Here is a 19,825-nt window from a genome sequence, read left to right as displayed (position 1 = left end):
AATAGAAGCTTCTCTAGAGGGCCAAGTCCTTGAAACAATATTGGGCACCAAAGGTCTAGCAGAAAACAGTCCAGTCCATTTGGGAACTTACTTTAGATGCAATCATCTGCCACTAGGGTGTACTTCTTATGGCTTGATTCACAAATAAATTGTTAGACGTTATTGATGGAATTTTTTGTATGAGGAATGATGACATGCACATATATAGTGTACAAGGAGAACAGGCCTTCCAAATAATTGTCTTTGGTAAGCCCAAGGAACCCAGGTCCCACAATGTTGCAAGCTGTTTCCTGTGAACAGACCTTTGACATAGGTAGGGCTTGCCCTAACTGGACAGCCTATTTATGACTAACTTATATGCGCTTCCCTAAATAGTAAGAAATATTTTTTTTTTAAAATTATCAATGAGGTACAACCTTTGTTTTAAAAGAATAATATAAGTTATTCCTCTTATATACTAAACTGCATGATGGGGAGATGGACAATTGGTGGATGTGCACATTAGTGAAATATTTTATAGTACTCCACGAGCACTGTTCTTCTTTGCTCTTATTAAAGTATATAGATGTACCCTTACATACCTACCCTTTTGGCTTAATAAATGCTGCAAATTTTGTGTGTTCACAAGGTTACCAACTTTTCAGAAATAAAGAATAAAAACATGATTTTGAGATACTCTGCCATGAAATGTCTTTGTGTGGCCACCCAGTGGTTGTTATGTGGATTGCAGTCTGTCAAGGACTTTGCTAGCATGTGAAGAAATTGTACTGAATTAACTTCAAAATATTGGCGGCCTTAAATGGGTTGTCCAACTTCCAAGTCCTTTTTAAATACTCCACCCAGTGGGAGCTGTCAAGCAAAGCAAACTTCTACCCTGTCTGTGCCAGAAGTTCACATGAGGAGACAAGAGCAAAGTGAAGACAGTGTTAGACCTACAGAGAGAGAGAGAGAGAGAGAAAGAATTGACAAGCAGGCAAGTACACTCACCTAAAGAATTATTAGGAACACCTGTTCTATTTCTCATTAATGCAATTATCTAGTCAACCAATCACATGGCAGTTGCTTCAAAGCATTTAGGGGTGTTGTCCTGGTCAAGACAATCTCCTGAACTCCAGACTGAATGTCAGAATGGGAAAGAAAGGTGATTTAAGCAATTTTGAGCGTGGCATGGTTGTTGGTGCCAGACGGGCCGTTCTGAGTATTTCACAATCTGCTCAGTTACTGGGATTTTCACGCACAACCATTTCTAGGGTTTACAAAGAATGGTGTGAAAAGGGAAAAACATCCAGTATGCGTCAGTCCTGTGGGCAAAAATGCCTTGTGGATGCTAGAGGTCAGAGGAGAATGGGCCGACTGATTCAAGCTGATAGAAGAGCAACATTGACTGAAATAACCACTCGTTACAACCGAGGTATGCAGCAAAGCATTTGTGAAGCCACAACACGCACAACCTTGAGGCGGATGGGCTACAACAGCAGAAGACCGCACCGGGTACCACTCATCTCCACTACAAATAGGAAAAAGAGGCTACAATTAGCACAAGCTCACCAAAATTGGACTGTTGAAGACTGGAAAAATGTTGCCTGGTCTGATGAGTCTCGATTTCTGTTGAGACATTCAAATGGTAGAGTTCGAATTTGGCGTAAACAGAATGAGAACATGTATCCATCATGCCTTGTTACCACTGTGCAGGCTGGTGGTGGTGGTGTAATGGTGTGGGGGATGTTTTCTGGGCACACTTTAGGCCCCTTAGTGCCAATTGGGCATCGTTTAAATGCCACGGGCTACCTGAGCATTGTTTCTGACCATGTCCATCCCTTCATGACCACCATGTACCCATCCTCTGATGGCTACTTCCAGCAGGATAATGCACCATGTCACAAATCTCAAATCATTTCAAATTGGTTTCTTGAACATGACAATGAGTTCACTGTACTAAAATGGCCCCCACAGTCACCAGATCTCAACCCAATAGAGCATCTTTGGGATGTGGTGGAACGGGAGCTTTGTGCCCTGGATGTGCATCCCTCAAATCTCCATCAACTGCAAGATGCTATCCTATCAATATGGGCCAACATTTCTAAAGAATGCTATCAGCACCTTGTGGAATCAATGCCACGTAGAATTAAGGCAGTTCTGAAGGCAAAAGGGGGTCCAACACCGTATTAGTATGGTGTTCCTAATAATCCTTTAGGTGAGTGTATGTCTACGTTGACAGTTTCTACTGGGTGGAAGGGTATTTAAAAAGTTGGACAGTACCTTTAACCAAAGTTGATCAAAGGTAAGGGTGGATATATCTATAATTTAGATAGCAAGGGGCCACATACTGGCCCAGCACAGGAATAATACTTGATTCAGTGCTGTGTGAATACATGTTATTTCAGTAGGATTGATAATATTCACTTGGCTATTTGGATTTATGTACATTTGCTACCTACACTGTACCTGATTAGAAAATATATAGTGCAAATTCAGTATGCATGCAATTTACTAAGTAAATTTCAGTAATCCTTGATTGGAATTTAATATGTAACTCATTTTAATCATCAGTATGCTTCCTGGTTCATATATCTAAAGTTCCAGGAATTTTTTATGCAGCATTACCAATCTATTATGCATGCATGTTGACATAAGGATCTATGTTTCTGATACTATCTACATGGAGTGGGAGCTTTGATGTGGTCACTAACATGGCATTAATTGAAAATATATGTTTCAAAGTACCTGAAGGTTCCCAAGACACCTGCATTTACATAATCCTATGTATTTTATTTAATACACTATGTCCACAAGCTATATTAGTTGTGAAGTTTGAACAAACCCAAGGTTTCCATTCCTGACACTAGTATATCCACGCATAGCGGAAAATCCAAAGCATTTTACAGTACCAGCAAAGTGGATATGATTTCAACAACTCATGCTGCTATCCACATGCTGCAGAAGAAAATCTGTAGATTTTAAATACACAGCATGTCAATTTATAGCGCAGCAGTCCAGATCCTGCTCACCTTAGGAGAAAGGATGCACGGAGGTGTTGGACAAGCACTGGAACAATACAAAAGATACAAAATCATGAATGGCTTCATTGAAGACTTCATAAAACCCAACGAGTACAAACCGTTTTTGTGTATGCCTGTTGAACACCTTTTATGTTCTTAGTCATAGCATGAAGGTAAAAACAGGTAAACTGTGCATGCCCCGCTAGCTTCATGTTATGGCTAAGAACATGACAGGTGTTCGAAATGCGTAAGCAGTAGATGTTTGTGCCTGTTGAGTTTTATGAAGTCTTTAATAAAGTCATTCACAGCTTTGGATGTTGGAGTCTATCTTTTGCATCTCAATTTATATTGCATATTTGCATTGTCCAGGGTGAAATCTAAGCCAAGTACGCTGCAAAATCTGCATGTGACTGACTTGAATTTTTCCTCGGATTTCAATATTCTTGCAAATTCCAACACACAAAAAGCTTTTTCTTGTGGCAATGTCGCCATCTTAAACCTGCCCCTTTGTGTACTAACCTACTTTTGCACCATCCTTTCTGAATCACTTTGTATACAATTACAGGGGCAGATTAAGGTGAGATACGTAATACTGAATGAAGGAAAGTCTCCTGCTCTACTCTCAGGTTTATTGGGGTCCCTGCTTACGGTGGTAGCGGTTAGGTTATGGGCTGATAGAGGCCTTATGTCTATTTTTTGTTTTGTTTTGTTTTGTCCATGTTGGCTTTTAGTCTGGTATGTTGCCCAATTTTTTGTGGGGAAAATATTATTAAATATCATTAAAATTAAAACAAAGACCTTATTAAAAGTGTTTATGCCTCGTTTTCTCTAATATCGTAGCAGTTATATCTATTGTGCAGCGCTCCAATTAGTAACTAATGCTTAGAGTTAAAGCTGGATATAAATTATATGTATCAGTGTCCAGTGTACACTCTGTAGTGTAAGGAGCTGGAAACGGCATATTTATTGAATGCTATGACATGCTTTCTTTTTTCATGAAAAATTCATGCTTTGCACGCTCCATTGTATTTATTTTAACAATATGAGATTGAACTCAAGTCAGTATTTAATATTTTTGTGATTTTCAGTCAAAAAGCATCTAAAAATAGCAATAAGTTAGAATAGGGCTGATGATTGAAAATACTTTTCTGTACTTTTTATATTGCCTTTATTACTGTACTCTGAAGTATTCAAGGATATGGTGTTTACTGTTATATTAAAACCCCAGAGGCACTGATTTCTAATATCTTAAGTCTAATGATCAGATTTAATACTAACCACAATGACAACTTGGTAAACTAAGAATTGGAAGTCTCGTGCATGTATATGTATAGATATGTGTATAGTGAAGTGTCAGATTAATAATTTCTTATAAATTTAAATTTTATATGCAAACATTTATGGTCACTGTACATAGCTACTGTTGATCGCAAATATTCGAATCGTGAATTTTTATTGCAAATATTGGCACTTCGAGAATTCTCAAATATCTAGAATATAGTGCTATATCTCCGTAATCGCAAATATTCTAGATTTTTTTTCATCAGTACCCATGATCCCTCACTGCTTCTTGCTTGTGGTACAATGAGAAGGCTTCAATATCTTTGACTTTAGGAGTAGTTTTGATCCTGTTGAATTTTTATCGCAAATTTTCCGATTGCCGATTTTCGCAATCAAGAAAATAATGACGAGATCAAAAATTTGCGAATATATGATTAATATTCGCCAAAATATTCGTAAAGTATTGCAAATTCGAATATTGCCCACGCCGCTCATCACTGTACATGGCAATATAATTACTGATTCATGTAGAACAATTCCTTCTGTATCTGTATATCCTACAGTGGGCTCATACTGTACCTCCATGCTCCATATGATATCATATGGGATATGTGCGAATAAAATCTCCAATTCAAATGCATGCTAGCTTTTTTTTTGTTATAATATGGCACCTCATGGGGACGCTAGAAAGTGGCACACTTATCATCTCTCTTGCACCATAAAAGTGGCTGTAGAAAGTCACAAGCTGTGTGTTTGTGACTTTTGAAGTGAGTCTTTTTGAAAAAGTGCCTCTTTTTATGTCGCCGTTGCCACTTTTTCCAAAATAGGATGTGGTAAGGGTGGGAAAGAGGTTAGGTCAACAGCCGACAAATTTATCTTCATTTTACACCACTTTTCCGGTGCGAATGAAGCCAGAAATCTACGGCAGCTCTGAGTGGTTATAGATTTCTATTTAGGCGCACAGACTGCCGGAGTATACTCCCAATTTATGACAAGTCTTACGTCTCACCAGATATTTGATGCATCCTCTGGCGACACAGGAGATAATAAGACCAAGCAGAAAGCATCTGTATTGATAAATCTTCTAGTGCCTACAGGTTAGTTATACAAAACCCTAGGATATATGTGTGCTCCACAGGGTCCATGCATGCAGCTTATAGGTAATTTACAGAAACTTAAATATTGGACAAATTGTAGTAAGTGATAATAATGGAGTGATACAATAGGGGAGTCCATACAATGATTATCTGTAGAGTTATAACACTCTCCTGACCCACACTAACTGTCCATACTCTCTGTATGTAGAATCTCCAGTGTATTTCTGCGTGATGCAGTCTTACAATGCTCTCATGCCTCCTGCTTGTAAGCGCTGATGGGGAGAAACAAGTAGGAGGCAGGGGACAGGCTGAAACTATATCACATAGACTACACTGAGACTGTGCTGCACTTCAAAGCCTTAAGCACACAACCGTATCCATTTTGAAGTCCGTAAATTCCAGATCTGCAAAATACGGCTGTGGTCATTATTGTATTCACATTTTTTTGGACCCATTTACTGGATCTTAGGTGCGAGTTCGGGCTTTGCCGACACGTAACTGTCTTAAAGGGAACCTGTCATGTGGATATTTGATTATAATCTAACTAATTATATACAATCATTAACTACTAAAAAGTACCTTAGATGTATTCACTTACTGGTGTGACAGATGGTCACCTCATAATATACACACAAAGATGCCGCATGCCGCATGCTAATGAGCTGATTTGAGTCCAGCGTGATGTCATTGAGTCCAGCGTATATTTACTTCAGAGCTATAGCCACTCCCCTGCCCACCTGCTGCTGGATTCATATGGAAAAAAAACTGTCATTCAGCAGCAGGTGGGCGGGGAGAGTCAGGAGCTCATGAATATTCAGGACTCATCATTATCAGCTGGAGCTTTTCAATACAAGATGTTGGCAGATTGACTGGGTCAATTAAAGAAAGTGACCCAGCATCTTGCTAAGAGAATCAGTCACTTATTTATGTTGCCCTTAGTTAGGACACCATAAAACTGGTGACAGGTTCCCTTTAAAAGCTAGCTGGACGGCATCAGGGGGGGAGATGAGGCCTGTGCCTGGATGAATGCTTGCGACCTGTTTGGGGAAGACAGGTTGACTACATCTTGGACTTAAACTTTGGTGGGGACCTGATGGCAAAGTGTGAACACACACCTGGACTTGGACTTTTTATGCAGAACCTGCAGCATGGTGTGAATGAACAGCAGGACTTTGAACTAAGGTGAAGTTGTTTACTGAGCTGTTAAACCTGCTTGTGTGAATAAAACACTGCAGATTGATCAAGAACTGTTTTTGGTGCCTCTGTTCTGCGTCTGTTCACCCTGCCTACCAAAGTGAATCCCCACAATTGGTGGAGGATCCGGGCAAATGCAGCGAGGCTGACGAAAAACCGGAATATTTTTGTTTTTCATTTTTTTCCGGGAACAGATTTATGTCCTGGATTAAGCCCGCTAAATTACAACCAGTGTCACTGGACAAAATGGAGGCTGTAGTGAAGGCTCTCTTGGAGACTAACCAGCAACAGCAAGAAACGAACCAGCACAAACAGGAGGCTAATTAGCAACAGCAAGAAATGAACCAGCTGCTGCTTCAACACGTGATGGCCTTACAGACGGCAGGAGCATTGCAAGGGGTCCACGATGAATGGAAAGCAGTCCGCATAGCGATCCCCAAAATGGGACCAATGGATGATGTGAAGACCTACCTGGTGGTGTTCGAGATGGTGGCTGTGAGGGAGAGTCTACCCTAAGACCAGTGGGCTGAGGTCATCTCTCTGTTCCTGGCATCAGGACCCCAACAGGTTTAATTTTATTTACCGGACAAGCAAACGGTGAACTACAATAAAGTCAAGGGTGAGAACCTGCCACAACTGAGGGTGAATGTGTTGGCCCATTGGGTGCATCAATGGGAGTTTAACCCGGACGAGCCAGCGAGACCACAATATTATGATTTTCTGCACCTGTTTCAAAAATGGCTACAGCCCGAGGTACTGAATCCTACTGCTATGCTGGACCGTATTGTGGCTGACTAGTTCTAGAGGGATTTTCCACACCCCCTCCATAATTAGGTAGGCCTGGTGTCTCCAGCTAGTGCCCTTGAGATGGTGGATCTGGTAGAGCGGTATGAGGTTACCAAGAACCTAAAAGGGGACTCTCTGGGGAAGGGGTCAATAAAACCCCAAAAATCCCCCCGGCCAGAGCCGAAAAAGACTGCTCGGGTCTTACCCACTGCGGATCTGGCCCCGATAATCTGTTGGCGGTGTCATGAGCCTGGTCATGTAAGGGCCAATTGTCCCCATCTAGCTGAGCCCATAGACACAAACTTTGGTTAAAGACAGTCGCTGTATGCCAGAAAGGTGTGTGCAACAGGCATCCCATAGACTCTCAATAACAAACATTTGTGTCAGGTGGAAGTAGGAGTCACTCCTGCAGTGGTGCTGCTCTACTCAGGGAGTCTGGTGACCCTTATGAGGGCTACCCTAGTGCGACCCACTGAGTTTACTGGCTGGAATGTCAGCGTGTTATGTATACATGGAGACTTAAAAGACTACCCCACCGCTCTGGTGTCTTTAAACACGGTTGCCGGCAGGCGGATCCATGAGGTGGCAGTGGCCACGGACCTGAACTATGAGTTAATACTAGGAAGAGACTTCCTGTTTTTCCTGGCCCTGTGGCCAGCAATTAGCTCTACCGATCCCCAGGAGATAGGGATAGCCCCAGTGGATTGGCCTTGCTCAGATTGGAGGCCAAAACCCTGGGAGCCTGAGTCAGAAGGGTCAGAAGTAGGGGTGACCACTGCTTCGGTGGATAATGGGGAGACAACCCCGCTGAATGTGATGGTTGGGGAGGTGGAGGACTTGCCGCCGGGCTCTGAATTGGCAGACCTGAATGTTCTCGGTTCACCTGGGGCTACAGAAAACTCAGGACCAGTGTGTTCAGAGAGGGTGAAGAATTTTGTAGGTCTTGCCAGACCTGACATATAATTAGCCCCCAGTCACACTTCCGTAGTCCCCTAGTAGCTTTCCCGATTATCGAGGTACCCTTTGATAGAATCGCCATGGACTTCATAGGACCAGTACCTAAGTCTGCTAAGGGTCACCAACACATCTTAGACATCCTTGACTACGCCACCCGGTACCCGGAGGTGGTGCCACTGCATCATGCTTCTGCCAAAATCATAGCTAAAAAGTTAATGGAGATGTTTTCCCGAGTAGGAATACCTATAGATGTTCTGACAGACCAGGGGACTCCTTTCATGTCAAAGGTCATGAGGAAACTATGTAAATTGCTGCGCATAAAACTGTTACGGACGTCCTTTTGCCACGCGCAAACTGACTGTCTGGTGGAGAGATTTAACCAAACTTTAAAAAAAATGCTAAAAAGAGTGGTGTCCAAAGATGGGAGGGATTGGGATTTCCTTCTGCCCTATCTGATGTTCACAGTACATGAGGCGCCCCAGGCCTCTACCGGGTTCTAGCCCTTCGAACATCTATATGGCAGACATCCCCAGGGGCTGTTGGACGTAGCCAAGGAGGCGTGGGAACAACGGCCCACTCCTCATACAAGTGTCATTGAATATGTCACCAAAAATGCAAGAACGGATAAAGAGACAGTGTTGCCACATGTTGGGGAGCATATGGAAGCAGCTCAGCGAGCCCAGAGTCGGTTCTATAATCGAGAGGTTCGGGTCCAGAACTTTAACCCAGGAGATCGGGTATTAGTTCTTGTACTGACCGTGGACAGTAAGTTCCTGGCTAGGTGGCAGGGGCCCTACGAGATACTAGAGAAAGTAGGTGATGTAAATTACAAGGTACACCAGCCAGGTCGGTGGAAGCTGGAACAGGTCTACCATGTCAATTTACTGAAGCCTTGAAAGGATAGGGGGACCTGTACTGAGGTTTGTCTAGGGGAGGAGATTCTGGCCCCTTTGTCTGTTGCAGGTGAAGTTGCTGCCACAGTACATATTGTTGACAGCCTATCTTCTAAGCTGGCTCAGGAGGCCAGGGAGTTCTGTAGTCGGAACACGGATGTGTTCTCTGACCTCCCTGGACGTACTTCCTTAATCCACCATGATATTGCCCCAGGCGAAAGTCCAGTTAAAGCCGTACTGGGTGCCCGAGGCTTGGCGACAAGCCATGTCAGAGGAAGTACAGCTAATGCTGCGGCTAGATGGTAATCTTTCTGATACCCAAGCTGGATGGGACTTTACGGTTCTGTAATGATTTCCGCAAACTGAATGAGGTCTCTAAATTTGATGCGTATCCCATGCCCGGGTGGATGAGTTAATTGAGCAGTATTTTTCTGTCTTGGACCTCACAAAAGGGTACTGGCAAGTGCCCTTAATGGATGCTGCCAAAGAGAAAACTGTATTTAACACACCTGAGGGGCTATATCAGTATAAGGTATTACCCTTTGGCCTGCAAGGCGCTCCAGCCACATTCCAGCTGTTAATGGACATTGTGCTTCGTCCGCATCGGCTTACCTTGACGATATCGTCGTTTATAGTACTGACTGGGAGAGTCAACTGGCAAAAGTACAGGCTGTAGTGGACTCCTTCCGAAGGGCTGGGCTAACCGCTAACCCAAACAAATGCGCTATAGGGTTGGAGGAGTCATCAAACCCCAAATGAGTAAGTTAGAGGCGATACTGAATTGGCCCTGACCTATCACCACCAGGCAAATAAAGTCGTTCCTGGGGATGGTGGGGTATTACATGAGGTTTGTTCCCCACTTTGCTACTTTAGCAAGGCCGATGACAAGGCTCTTGAAGGGACGGAAGGCAGTGATGGTTCGCTGGGATGACCGGGCGGAAGTAGCTTTTTCCGCTTTAAAGTTGGCCCTGTGCGGGTCACTGGTTCGGGTGACGCCCGACTTTAAGAGGGAGTTTGTGGTACAGACTGATGCCTCTGAAGTAGGCCTCGGAGCTTTACTGTCTCAGGAGATCAACGGGAAGGAGCATCCTGTTATTTTCCTGAGTCGCAATCTCACCCCAGCCAAGACCAGGTACAGTATAGTGGATAGAGAGTGCCTGGTCATCAAATGGGCACTCGAGTCTCTCCGCTACTATATGTTGGGGAGAAAGTTCCACCTGGTGACCAACCACTCCCCTCTCAATTGGATGAGCCAGGCCAAAGAGAGGAAGGCCCGGGTCACCAGATGGTTTTTGTCCTTGCAGAACTTCAAGCTCATGGTGGAGCACAGAGCTGGCCAGTTACAGGAAAACGTGGATGCCCTGTCCCGGGTGCACTGTTTGTGTAAGCCCCCTCAAGGTTAAACAAAGGGGGGGGGGGTATGTGACACAGTAAAAGGTCTGGTGTGGAGGGAATGGTGTTTTCCTCCCAGCATGTGCTGCTGGACTGATTCACAGCCAGGTGAGGTCAAGCACCAGACTGGATCTTGGGTGCCTGTCCAGGTTTTGCCGACACCTAACTGTCTTAAAAGCCAGATGGACAGCAGCAAATGTGCCTGGTTGAATGCTTGTGACCTGTTTGGGGAAGACAGGTAGACTACATCCTGGACTTAAACTTTGGCGGGGACCTGTGGGCAAAGTGTGAACACATGCTTGGACTTAGACTCTTTATGCCAAACCTGCAGCATGGGGCGAATAAACAGCAGGACTTTGAACTAAGGTGAAGTTGTTTACTTAGCTGTTAAACCTGCTTGTGTGAATAAGACATTGCAGTTTGATCAAGAATTGTTCTTGGTGCCTCTGTTCTGCGTCCACTTACCCTTCCTGCCAGAGCGAATCCCCACAACCCAATAATATTAGACGCGCTGTTAGGATTTTACCTCTACCTGTTAATTGCAGTCACAAGTCACGTTTCCATGTTTTATCTGCTATAGCAGCTCTGTTCCTTTCTTGTTCGTTGTTTCATGGTCGTATTTTCATCTCATGTCGTAAAGTTGTCTAATTTCTCCTCCCTTTAATCTGGTTATTTCAACCTTGGCTTGCGTTCTATCATTATTTGTATTTCCGACCTCTCATATTCTTGTCTACAAAAGTTCATAGCAAACCTCTGGCCAGTACAATTGTTGGGGGAATGTTCTTGCTGCTTCATTTCCTGTTAAGCCTTTTGAGATGTGCCAGCAATTACAATGTGCTTGCCATGTAATCAAATTGGAAGACATCACACTGGATGTAGAGAAGAGTAGGCATTGTTACTGCTACAGTAATAAACATCCTGCTGGCACCTGTATACAAACCAACTTGCCTCTGGCACCCTTCAAGCTTCTTCACCCTGTCACTACAGGAACAAACTCTTCACTTTCCCAGGTCATTAGCACTTGGCTGCCAGCTTTCTCCTGGATGTCACTGCTGCACTAGTGGCGATATTTCAAGCTACAAGAGGTAAACACATTACTGATTGAGAGGCCCGCAATGATATTGTTCCATAGAGATTATTTTGCTCCAGGTTATGTAAAAGTCATAGAGATTAAAAATCTATCACCTCAACGGGATGAGTAACATTATTTTCCTGCAATTACCCACATTTGGCTGTACTTTCCTGAAGTTTAATCATGTTTGATACAGAAGGAATGTAATTTGCTCCTGTTCTGTACAAAACATATAATAGTATAGTATACTATGGTACCTGTATATAATGTAGTATAAAACATACAATAATACTTGTTAGCATAACAATAGGTTAATTTAAACCCTAAAAATGCATTCTCTGTTTTAGAATTGTCTCGATCTAAATCCATTTTTAATGAGTGTTGCAAAATTTATATTAAAGCAGGGGTGTAATCTGGACATGACTACGTCTGAGGGGGGATAGGGCACCCAAGCCACTCTACCTTGGCTATGGTATTTAGATACAGGCAGTGAATTACATGTTTGTATGGGTGAAGAAAAGTCTAGCTACAGTATGTCAATTACGGTATTATAGGGACACTTAGGGGATCATTTATTAAACAGAAATGCGCCTATATTAGCCATATTTCTTGCTTAGATTGTGGTACAAAGGTCACAGTCTGTGACTTTTCCTCGCTCACGCCAGGTGTACAAAAGTGTACCTGGCTTGGGTGGGGAAGGGGACAGGCCGGCAGGCCCATCTCATTTACCGTTTTCTACATCTGTTTTTGGTGTAGAAAATGGTCTAAATGTAAGACAGATCGGAAACCTCTTACATTTAGAAGCGTTGGTGGATCCGCCAAAGTTATGTGGAAGCTTGCGCCTCTACATAACTTCTTAATAAGGCCAGTGCAGGGACTTAAAAATTTATTTTCATAAAAAATGGGTTAATGGTTTTAATTTAAATTTTTTTTGTGATTTGATGTATTCTATTTCCTGTCCAGAGTCTTTAACCTTTTCTTTGTCTGGACTATTAGCAGAGCCTCACGTAACACTGTATGTCAGACCATCAGTCAGACCAGAGAGGAGTGAAAGCTGGTGGTTCAGTTAGAGCACGACACCTCCCTTATGCTATCCCAGTAGTAGTTTGCAGCCAAATCAGCCAATAATTCTAATAATTCAGATGGGAGTGTCCTTTTAAACTGACCCTCTGTTTCAAAAAAAAAAATGATTGGCAAATTAACAGAACACTGACATAGTGCCCTCCTTTTCATCTTTTTAGCTTCAGATCCACCAGTTCCTGGGCTCTTCTTCTGCTGTCCAATATGGTGGCACCACTTCTCAGACTACATGATGTACAATGTACATTTGGTAGGCCAAGAAACTTCCTGCTGCCCTTGGATTGGCTAGCACTGCCCACATGAGCAGTGTTGGACAATCTAAGAGTATGCCTGGACAAATAGTCTTGGACTACCAAATGCACAGTGTGCATCAAGTAGTCTGAGAAGCGTTGCAGCCATCTTGGATACCAGAAGAGAAGCCTGAAAAAAATTCATGGATATGCAGATGAAAAGATAAAAAGAGGTCATCGTCTAAGTGTTGTGTGCTTTCCCCAGTAATGTATTTTCACTGAACTATATATAATAGATATTATCAGAAAAATCAACTGAAAATTGGCCAACTAAATTCTAAGGGGAACTATTTTACCTTCATGCACCACAGAGCTTTTATTTTTCTTATAAATGTTTCTTAAGGGGCATACAGTACCTAATGAAGGCACCATATGGATGTAGTTCTGTCTGTACGCTGCCACATGGCTCCAAGCACAAAGAATAGCCACATGCATGAGATGTAAAGAAGTTCTCCAGGATTTTTATATTGATGGCCAGTCTAAAGGATAGGTCATCAATATCAGATCAGCAGGGGTCTTACACCCCACATCCTTGCTGATGTTTGGGTGTAGCTCCAGCACTGCAAATAGGCGCCAGAACTACACAGCTCCAACCACTGTGTAACGGACATTGCTGGTTACAGATATATGCCACTTTCTGTGTATAATTCGGCAATTTGCACTGAATTCCTGGACTTTTCACCGCTCACACAGATCTAAAAAAGGAGACATGGCATGGGCGGGGAAGGGGGTGGGCCAGCGGGCCTGTCTCATTTATAATTTTCTATGTTTTAGGCGTAGAAAATGGTCTAAATCTACACCAGCAAGGGAGCTGATTTAGAAAGGTGGTGGATATGTCGAAGTTATGTAGAGGCTGGCGCCTCTACATAATTTTGGCGCATTGCGGTTTTACTCCAGAAGGGCAGTGGCCTACCATATCTGGAGTAACATCTGTAGACAAACTTATTGGGGTAAATTTATCTAAACTTGTGTAAAGAGAAACGGGCTTAGTTGCCCATGGCAACCAATCATATTCCACCTTCTTTTTTTCCTCTGAAAAATGAAATATGGAATCTGATTGGTTGCCTTGCCTTGAGTCAGTTTTCCTTTACACAAGTTTTGATAAATCTCCCCTATTATGTTTAAAGATGTGCCAAATGCAGTAGCATACCTACAGTGTAGGCAGACTACTTAACTTCTTCTCTTCCTGCAGGAGAGCTCAGTGCAAAGAGATAATTTCAGCTTCAGTTCCACTAAATGATAATTGTATATATTTCTATGCACTGAGCTCACCCTAGTGGTTGCAGCAGACAGCCAGCTTTGAAAAAGGTGGGAATCAGGAGATGTATCAATGTATGTAGGCCATATTTTAGGAAGCACCTAATCAATTTTTTCCCACAGTCGGATAAGTCGGATAAAGTGGGTTGGAGGGTGACTTTTTTTTTTTTATTAAAAATTTTTTATTAACATTTCTTCCAAAAAAATGTAAATTTGCCAGAAATGTGCTTTGAGTTGCCTAGGAGTGATTGATGTACGCATACTGGGAAACTGGATGGGTTTTGGGGGCCCAATGTGAGACTCTGATAAATGTGGTGCAGATTACAGTAGCCTCAAGTAAAACTGACTTGATATATTCCCCTTGGAATAAATCCCCCTTCCCATCCCAACACCCCCATTCGTATTTTATGGTTCCATCAGGCAGTTGGTATGCTTTTCATTTAAAAGGGACTTCACTGGTGACAGGAGCATCTGTCTCTGATATTATATAGGTTGAACCAGGGTGATTGAGATATGGTTTCATCTCATAGTATTACAATAGCTGTGTAAAGATTTCATTAATGGCTAAACGTCGATATGAGTTTGGTCTACTTGCTTTCAAAGTGGGCTAAGGAATCAACTCTGTCCTCCATACGTCTGGCAAACACATCTCCCTGATGAGCTGTGGCCAAGTTCTGGATGCGTAGTGAGTCTGCATTTAGCTAAGAGCCTGGGTGTGAATACTAAGTAGCAAAATATTCTTCCCTAACCCCCATTAGACACGATGACACAAGGCTCCCCCCTCTGCCGCTCTGCATGCTGTAACAATATTCTCATGCTAGACTTCAGGATCTAACTGTTAAAGAACCCATCAGAGCAATGAGTGCCAAGTGATCCCATCTCTGAACAGTTCTAGCTGTTTGAAAAGATGCTTCAGTGATTTTCTCAGCTTGCCTTATTTTTCCATTCCTTTTTATCTATCATAGAAAGATAGGCTGAAAACGTCACAGTATCCATTTAGTCTATCTCTTTAGTCTATCTCTCTGTCATATCTATCTCTCTATTATGTATCTATCTTTCTGTACTATCTATCTGTACTCTCTATCACAGAAATATTCATCATTATCTATCTATCCCATATCTATACATCTGTCTCATATTTATCTATCTCTGTCCGTCTATCTGTACTATCTATCTGTATTATCTATCATAGAAACATAGAAGAGTGACTGCAAAAAAACACATGATCCATCTAGTTTGATATAATATTGTTTCTTTTTTTTTCTTTAGGATAGATATATGTTTATAGAAGGCATGTTTAAATTCTTACAGTAGATTTTACAACCACAACTATCTATCTATCTATCTATCTATCTATCTATCTATCTATCTATCTATCTATCTATCTATCTATCTTAAGAACTCAGACTTCAAGCCATACCTGTACTTGACTGCAGAGTATACAGGCAAATCATCACTTTGCAGCCAGTTTTAACATTATCTTGTGTTTAGTTCTGAGTAAGTGTAATTTTATCACTTAGCATATTTACAGAAATACTGTTCCATGCCATGCGATGATTTTTTTTTTTATATCTACTTTTATGCTATTTCTAATAGTTAACTTTTCTCTTTCAGCCTCTTGTAAAGTCATCCCTACAATTCATCCAACAGCCCTTCCACCACCTCCATCTGCCATACTACCAGTGATTTATCGCCTGTCCAATACCCGCCTTGCCTTCTTTTTACGAGAAGAAGGGCCACTTCCCACATGGAATTCAAGTATGCCTCTACTGCAACGGTCAGAGCCCTTTGTGGTTTTTCAAACAAAGGAATTACCAGTATTAAATGTCACATTGGGACCTTTTGCTTCTGGACAGGTTTTGCCAAAGGAGCTACTTCAGCCTTCAAGTATACTAGAAGTTCCTGATCGACTAACTGTAAACTGGAAAATAAGAGCTTACATTATTCGTACAAAGGTTCCTGCCACCCAACCATTTGTACAGGTGCTCTTTTATGTAGCTGGCCGTGACTGGGATGATTTTGGTGTCACAGAACGTCTGCCCTGTGTACGGCTTCATGTTTTTCAGGAGATGAGAGAACGCAAAACTTCATGTCGCCTACGGGGAACTCTTGCCACATGTCTTGCTCAAGCAGAACTGCCTCAAATTTGGTTTGGGTGGACAGCGGCACCTATGGGGAGACGGAAATCAACCCCCGAAGGAGCAGCAGACCTTAATGGGGAAAGCCAACAAATAGAACTTTTCTACACTTTACATACGCCAGACTCCACCGGAAGCTGCCAAAGTGATATAAGTACACGGAGAGGTGGAGAAGGCCCAACTCAACATCCACTTTTAAGGATTGGTAGTGTTAGCCTATACCAACCTGTGCAGGTTGATCAGATTCAAGAACAACATTTGGATACAAATATCTTTATCAGGCTTCCAGATCAGCCACTACGTCCTGGAGAGATCCTTAGCATCTTGCTTTACCTTCAACCAAATTCAACTGTAGAACACTTCACAGTAAGGTAATATGATGTCACAAAACAATTAACTACATTATATCCTGAGCCATATAACAGAAAATATCTTATTATTTCTTACACTATATTATGTTCCCATATATTACTGCCATACAGTATAATAAATAACTCCGCTATTCAGCACCTAAATAATAGCACTGAGTTGTTGCAAACATATAGTAGAGCCATTATAATATTGTCCTAAGGGTATAATAGCATCAGGCATAGTTACATAAATAGTGCTACTGTCCGTTTTATTTAGTATTGGATACTGTGCCCATGTCATAATGTTTACCATAATATTGCTTTCATGCATCTGCCAACCTATGCTAGAAATGCAATGATGTCCATTTGGGTTATCACTAACAAAGTTGACAAAAGCTTTAAGAAATGGCTCAACAGAATTGTAGTCAACATTTCTAAAATGCCCAATAAGGTTTTTATTTTCCCAGTAAACCGTCTGTTTTTAACTTAAATATATTTGGAGAGTACCCCATAATGGACTGGATCCAGAAGCAGCCCAAAATGTTCCTCTTGACCATGTAAGTAGAGCAGTATAGATCAGACAAGACCATTTATAGAATATAAGTTGTTAAACTTGGGGGGTTCTTTTAAACATTTTGCGTTGGGGTTCCAGAAGCTACCATTTCCAAGGTCACTGTTCTCTTATTACATCTAAAAATTTGCAATATTCCACTGATGTGGTTTTCACTGAGATCCCTCCATCTGCATGTTCTGGTACCATCTCTGGGCCAGCATGCTCACCACACTTATCTTCTTGTAAACCAAGTTTCTGTCATAAAAGACTGAAATCTATGGCAGCTCCGAGGTGCCGTAGTTTATGACGAGGCCTGTGCCTCATCATATATTAAGCATATCCTCTGGCATTGCAGGGGATATGAAACTACCCCGCATTGTCTATATATGTAATGTAACATACTATTACTCTTATTTTTTTTTAAAGGGTATTCATGGTTGAAAATGGAAAACCTGTCTTATGCAGCCACCAAGGTTACAGTAACAGCAGAACAAGCTGTGTTACGAGTTGCACTACTTTTCTTTGCTGATTCCATAACTTCTATTCACTACTATGGGAGTCACAGTACATAAACAGTCCGCCCACCCTGGCCACCTTTTGCAGCCGCATAAGACAGGTATTTCGATCTCAACCACAGATAGCTGAGATGAGAATAATCTTTAGAAATTAGGCATTAACTGCCCGTGGGCCATTTGTCATGTATATACATGTAACAAGCACAATTTGTGTGGTCGGCCGTGGTTATTCTGCACAGCACAGTGGACCATCCATAATACAGACAGTAAGCAGCAAGATGGTATAGAGCAAGGGGTTTGAGAGGGGTTATGCGTTATGTTTGGGTCTAGTTTAGATCATTTATCACACAGCAGATTATCGCATCTGAATGTACATGACTAGATTTTATCTTAGGCGGCTGGTAATAATACTTTAACACGAGGTAGATAAAGAAAATAAAATTCTATATTTTACATTTCAATGGAGATGACTGCCTCGTAGTGAAATACTTCCAGTGGGAGATAAACAATATGCCTTTGTCTCTATTCTTATTCCATTCTGGCTTTAAGAGAATTATTCTTGTACTGCCAGGGCACAAATAGGTGATGGAGTCAAGATTAACTTTCCTTTCAACATTGCTGACAAAACAATTATAGTGGAGGACATGGGGAAGTGATGACCAATTAAGCCCATCATTCTCATGTCTATTCTGGGAGTTCCTTAAGCAATAAGCTAAGATGTGTGTGCCATTAAGCTGTCTGCTGAGCAGCTCAGAGCTGAGGGGAGAGAGAACCTCACAGGCTAAGAAGGACACCAGCAGAGTCACTGCCTCTGAGGAACCTACCATTAGCATCTACTGAGATATCAAACCCTGGAAAACCGATTATACACAGTTTGAAGTGAGTGCATGTATACTGTAGGTGCTGTGACATTTTCATATATTGCTATATTCCATGACATTACTGTATTACTCTGCCAGCAACCTACAAACACATTATTTGTATGTATTATTTTCTGCAGAAATTTGTACCACTAATTGGTGGTTGATACATTTGACATTAGAGAATATTGAAGCTCCTGCCAGTTACAGCAAATGCAGAAAATTGTGCTCTCTGTGAAAGATGTTAGTTAATACACCTTCCAAACATGCCCAATTTACATTTTCTTGGTTGGAAAAAAAGCAATTTAACACGCTTATCACTTTCTTCCTATTGAAATGAGCCTTGGCCCATCTGAGTTTGGATGTTTGTGGGTGGCTGGCTAAGAAAGATCTTTAGTGTATGGACAGCAATAGTCATAAGATATGAAGTGTCCAACAGATAGGCGACCAGTTGATTGTCTAACTGAACGTTTAGCCAGGGCCACCAAAGGCATACACACAAATATGACCAGATTCTACATGGCACAGGAAGCAAAAAAAACCTTTTTATCATGACTGATCATTGTTTACAAAAAGTAATGACTAAAAAAAAAAACTGGCCACAGAGATAACGTGTCCCCAAGCAGCAAGTAACCCTCCGTTTGGGAGCACGTCACCACTGTGGTGAGTACTTTGCTGCATCACTGCATATGTCCCCATCCAGGCAAGAAGTTTACATGTGGGGACCAAAGTACAATAAAGATAGCAGTGGACCCAAGGAGATGTCCCCAAGAATCAGGAGCAGGTAACTGTGCTTCCCTCTTCAGGACCTGCTGACTTGGGAAGGAGGGTATTTAAAAAAATTCAGTGAAGTTAGACAACCCCTTTAATTGGTCACTAGTCTATTCAACTTTGTATAAATTAATAGTTTAGGCAAACATAAGAAACGTTGTAATATATCTTATCAAAGAAATATGGCTGCACTTAGCTTTTTTCCTCCCCATCCACCACCAAACTAACATACTCCGTCTGAAGACAGAACGGCAGCTCAGTCCCATATCCATTTACTTCCATGAGCAGTATGTAATTAGAGCCTTTAATAAACTGACAGTCCTCTCACAACTTCTGAGAA

At 41.9% G+C, this 19,825-nt stretch overlaps 1 protein-coding gene across 1 annotated transcript in view; it reads left to right on the top strand.

The window, feature by feature from the left end:
• Positions 1-19,825, top strand: part of TMEM132E (transmembrane protein 132E) — a 484,064-nt gene that overhangs the window by 392,036 nt on the left and 72,203 nt on the right. Inside the window, exon 2 of the mRNA XM_040424795.1 lies at positions 15,913-16,807. Within this exon, the coding sequence (XP_040280729.1) occupies positions 15,913-16,807 (895 nt within the window). The remainder of the gene's footprint in view (positions 1-15,912; positions 16,808-19,825) is intronic.

The sequence above is a fragment of the Bufo bufo genome, chromosome 3 (assembly GCF_905171765.1).
Source record: "Bufo bufo chromosome 3, aBufBuf1.1, whole genome shotgun sequence".
NCBI lineage: Eukaryota > Metazoa > Chordata > Amphibia > Anura > Bufonidae > Bufo > Bufo bufo.
Note: the sequence above shows the minus strand (reverse complement) of the source record. Positions and strands in the feature narration are given on the sequence as shown.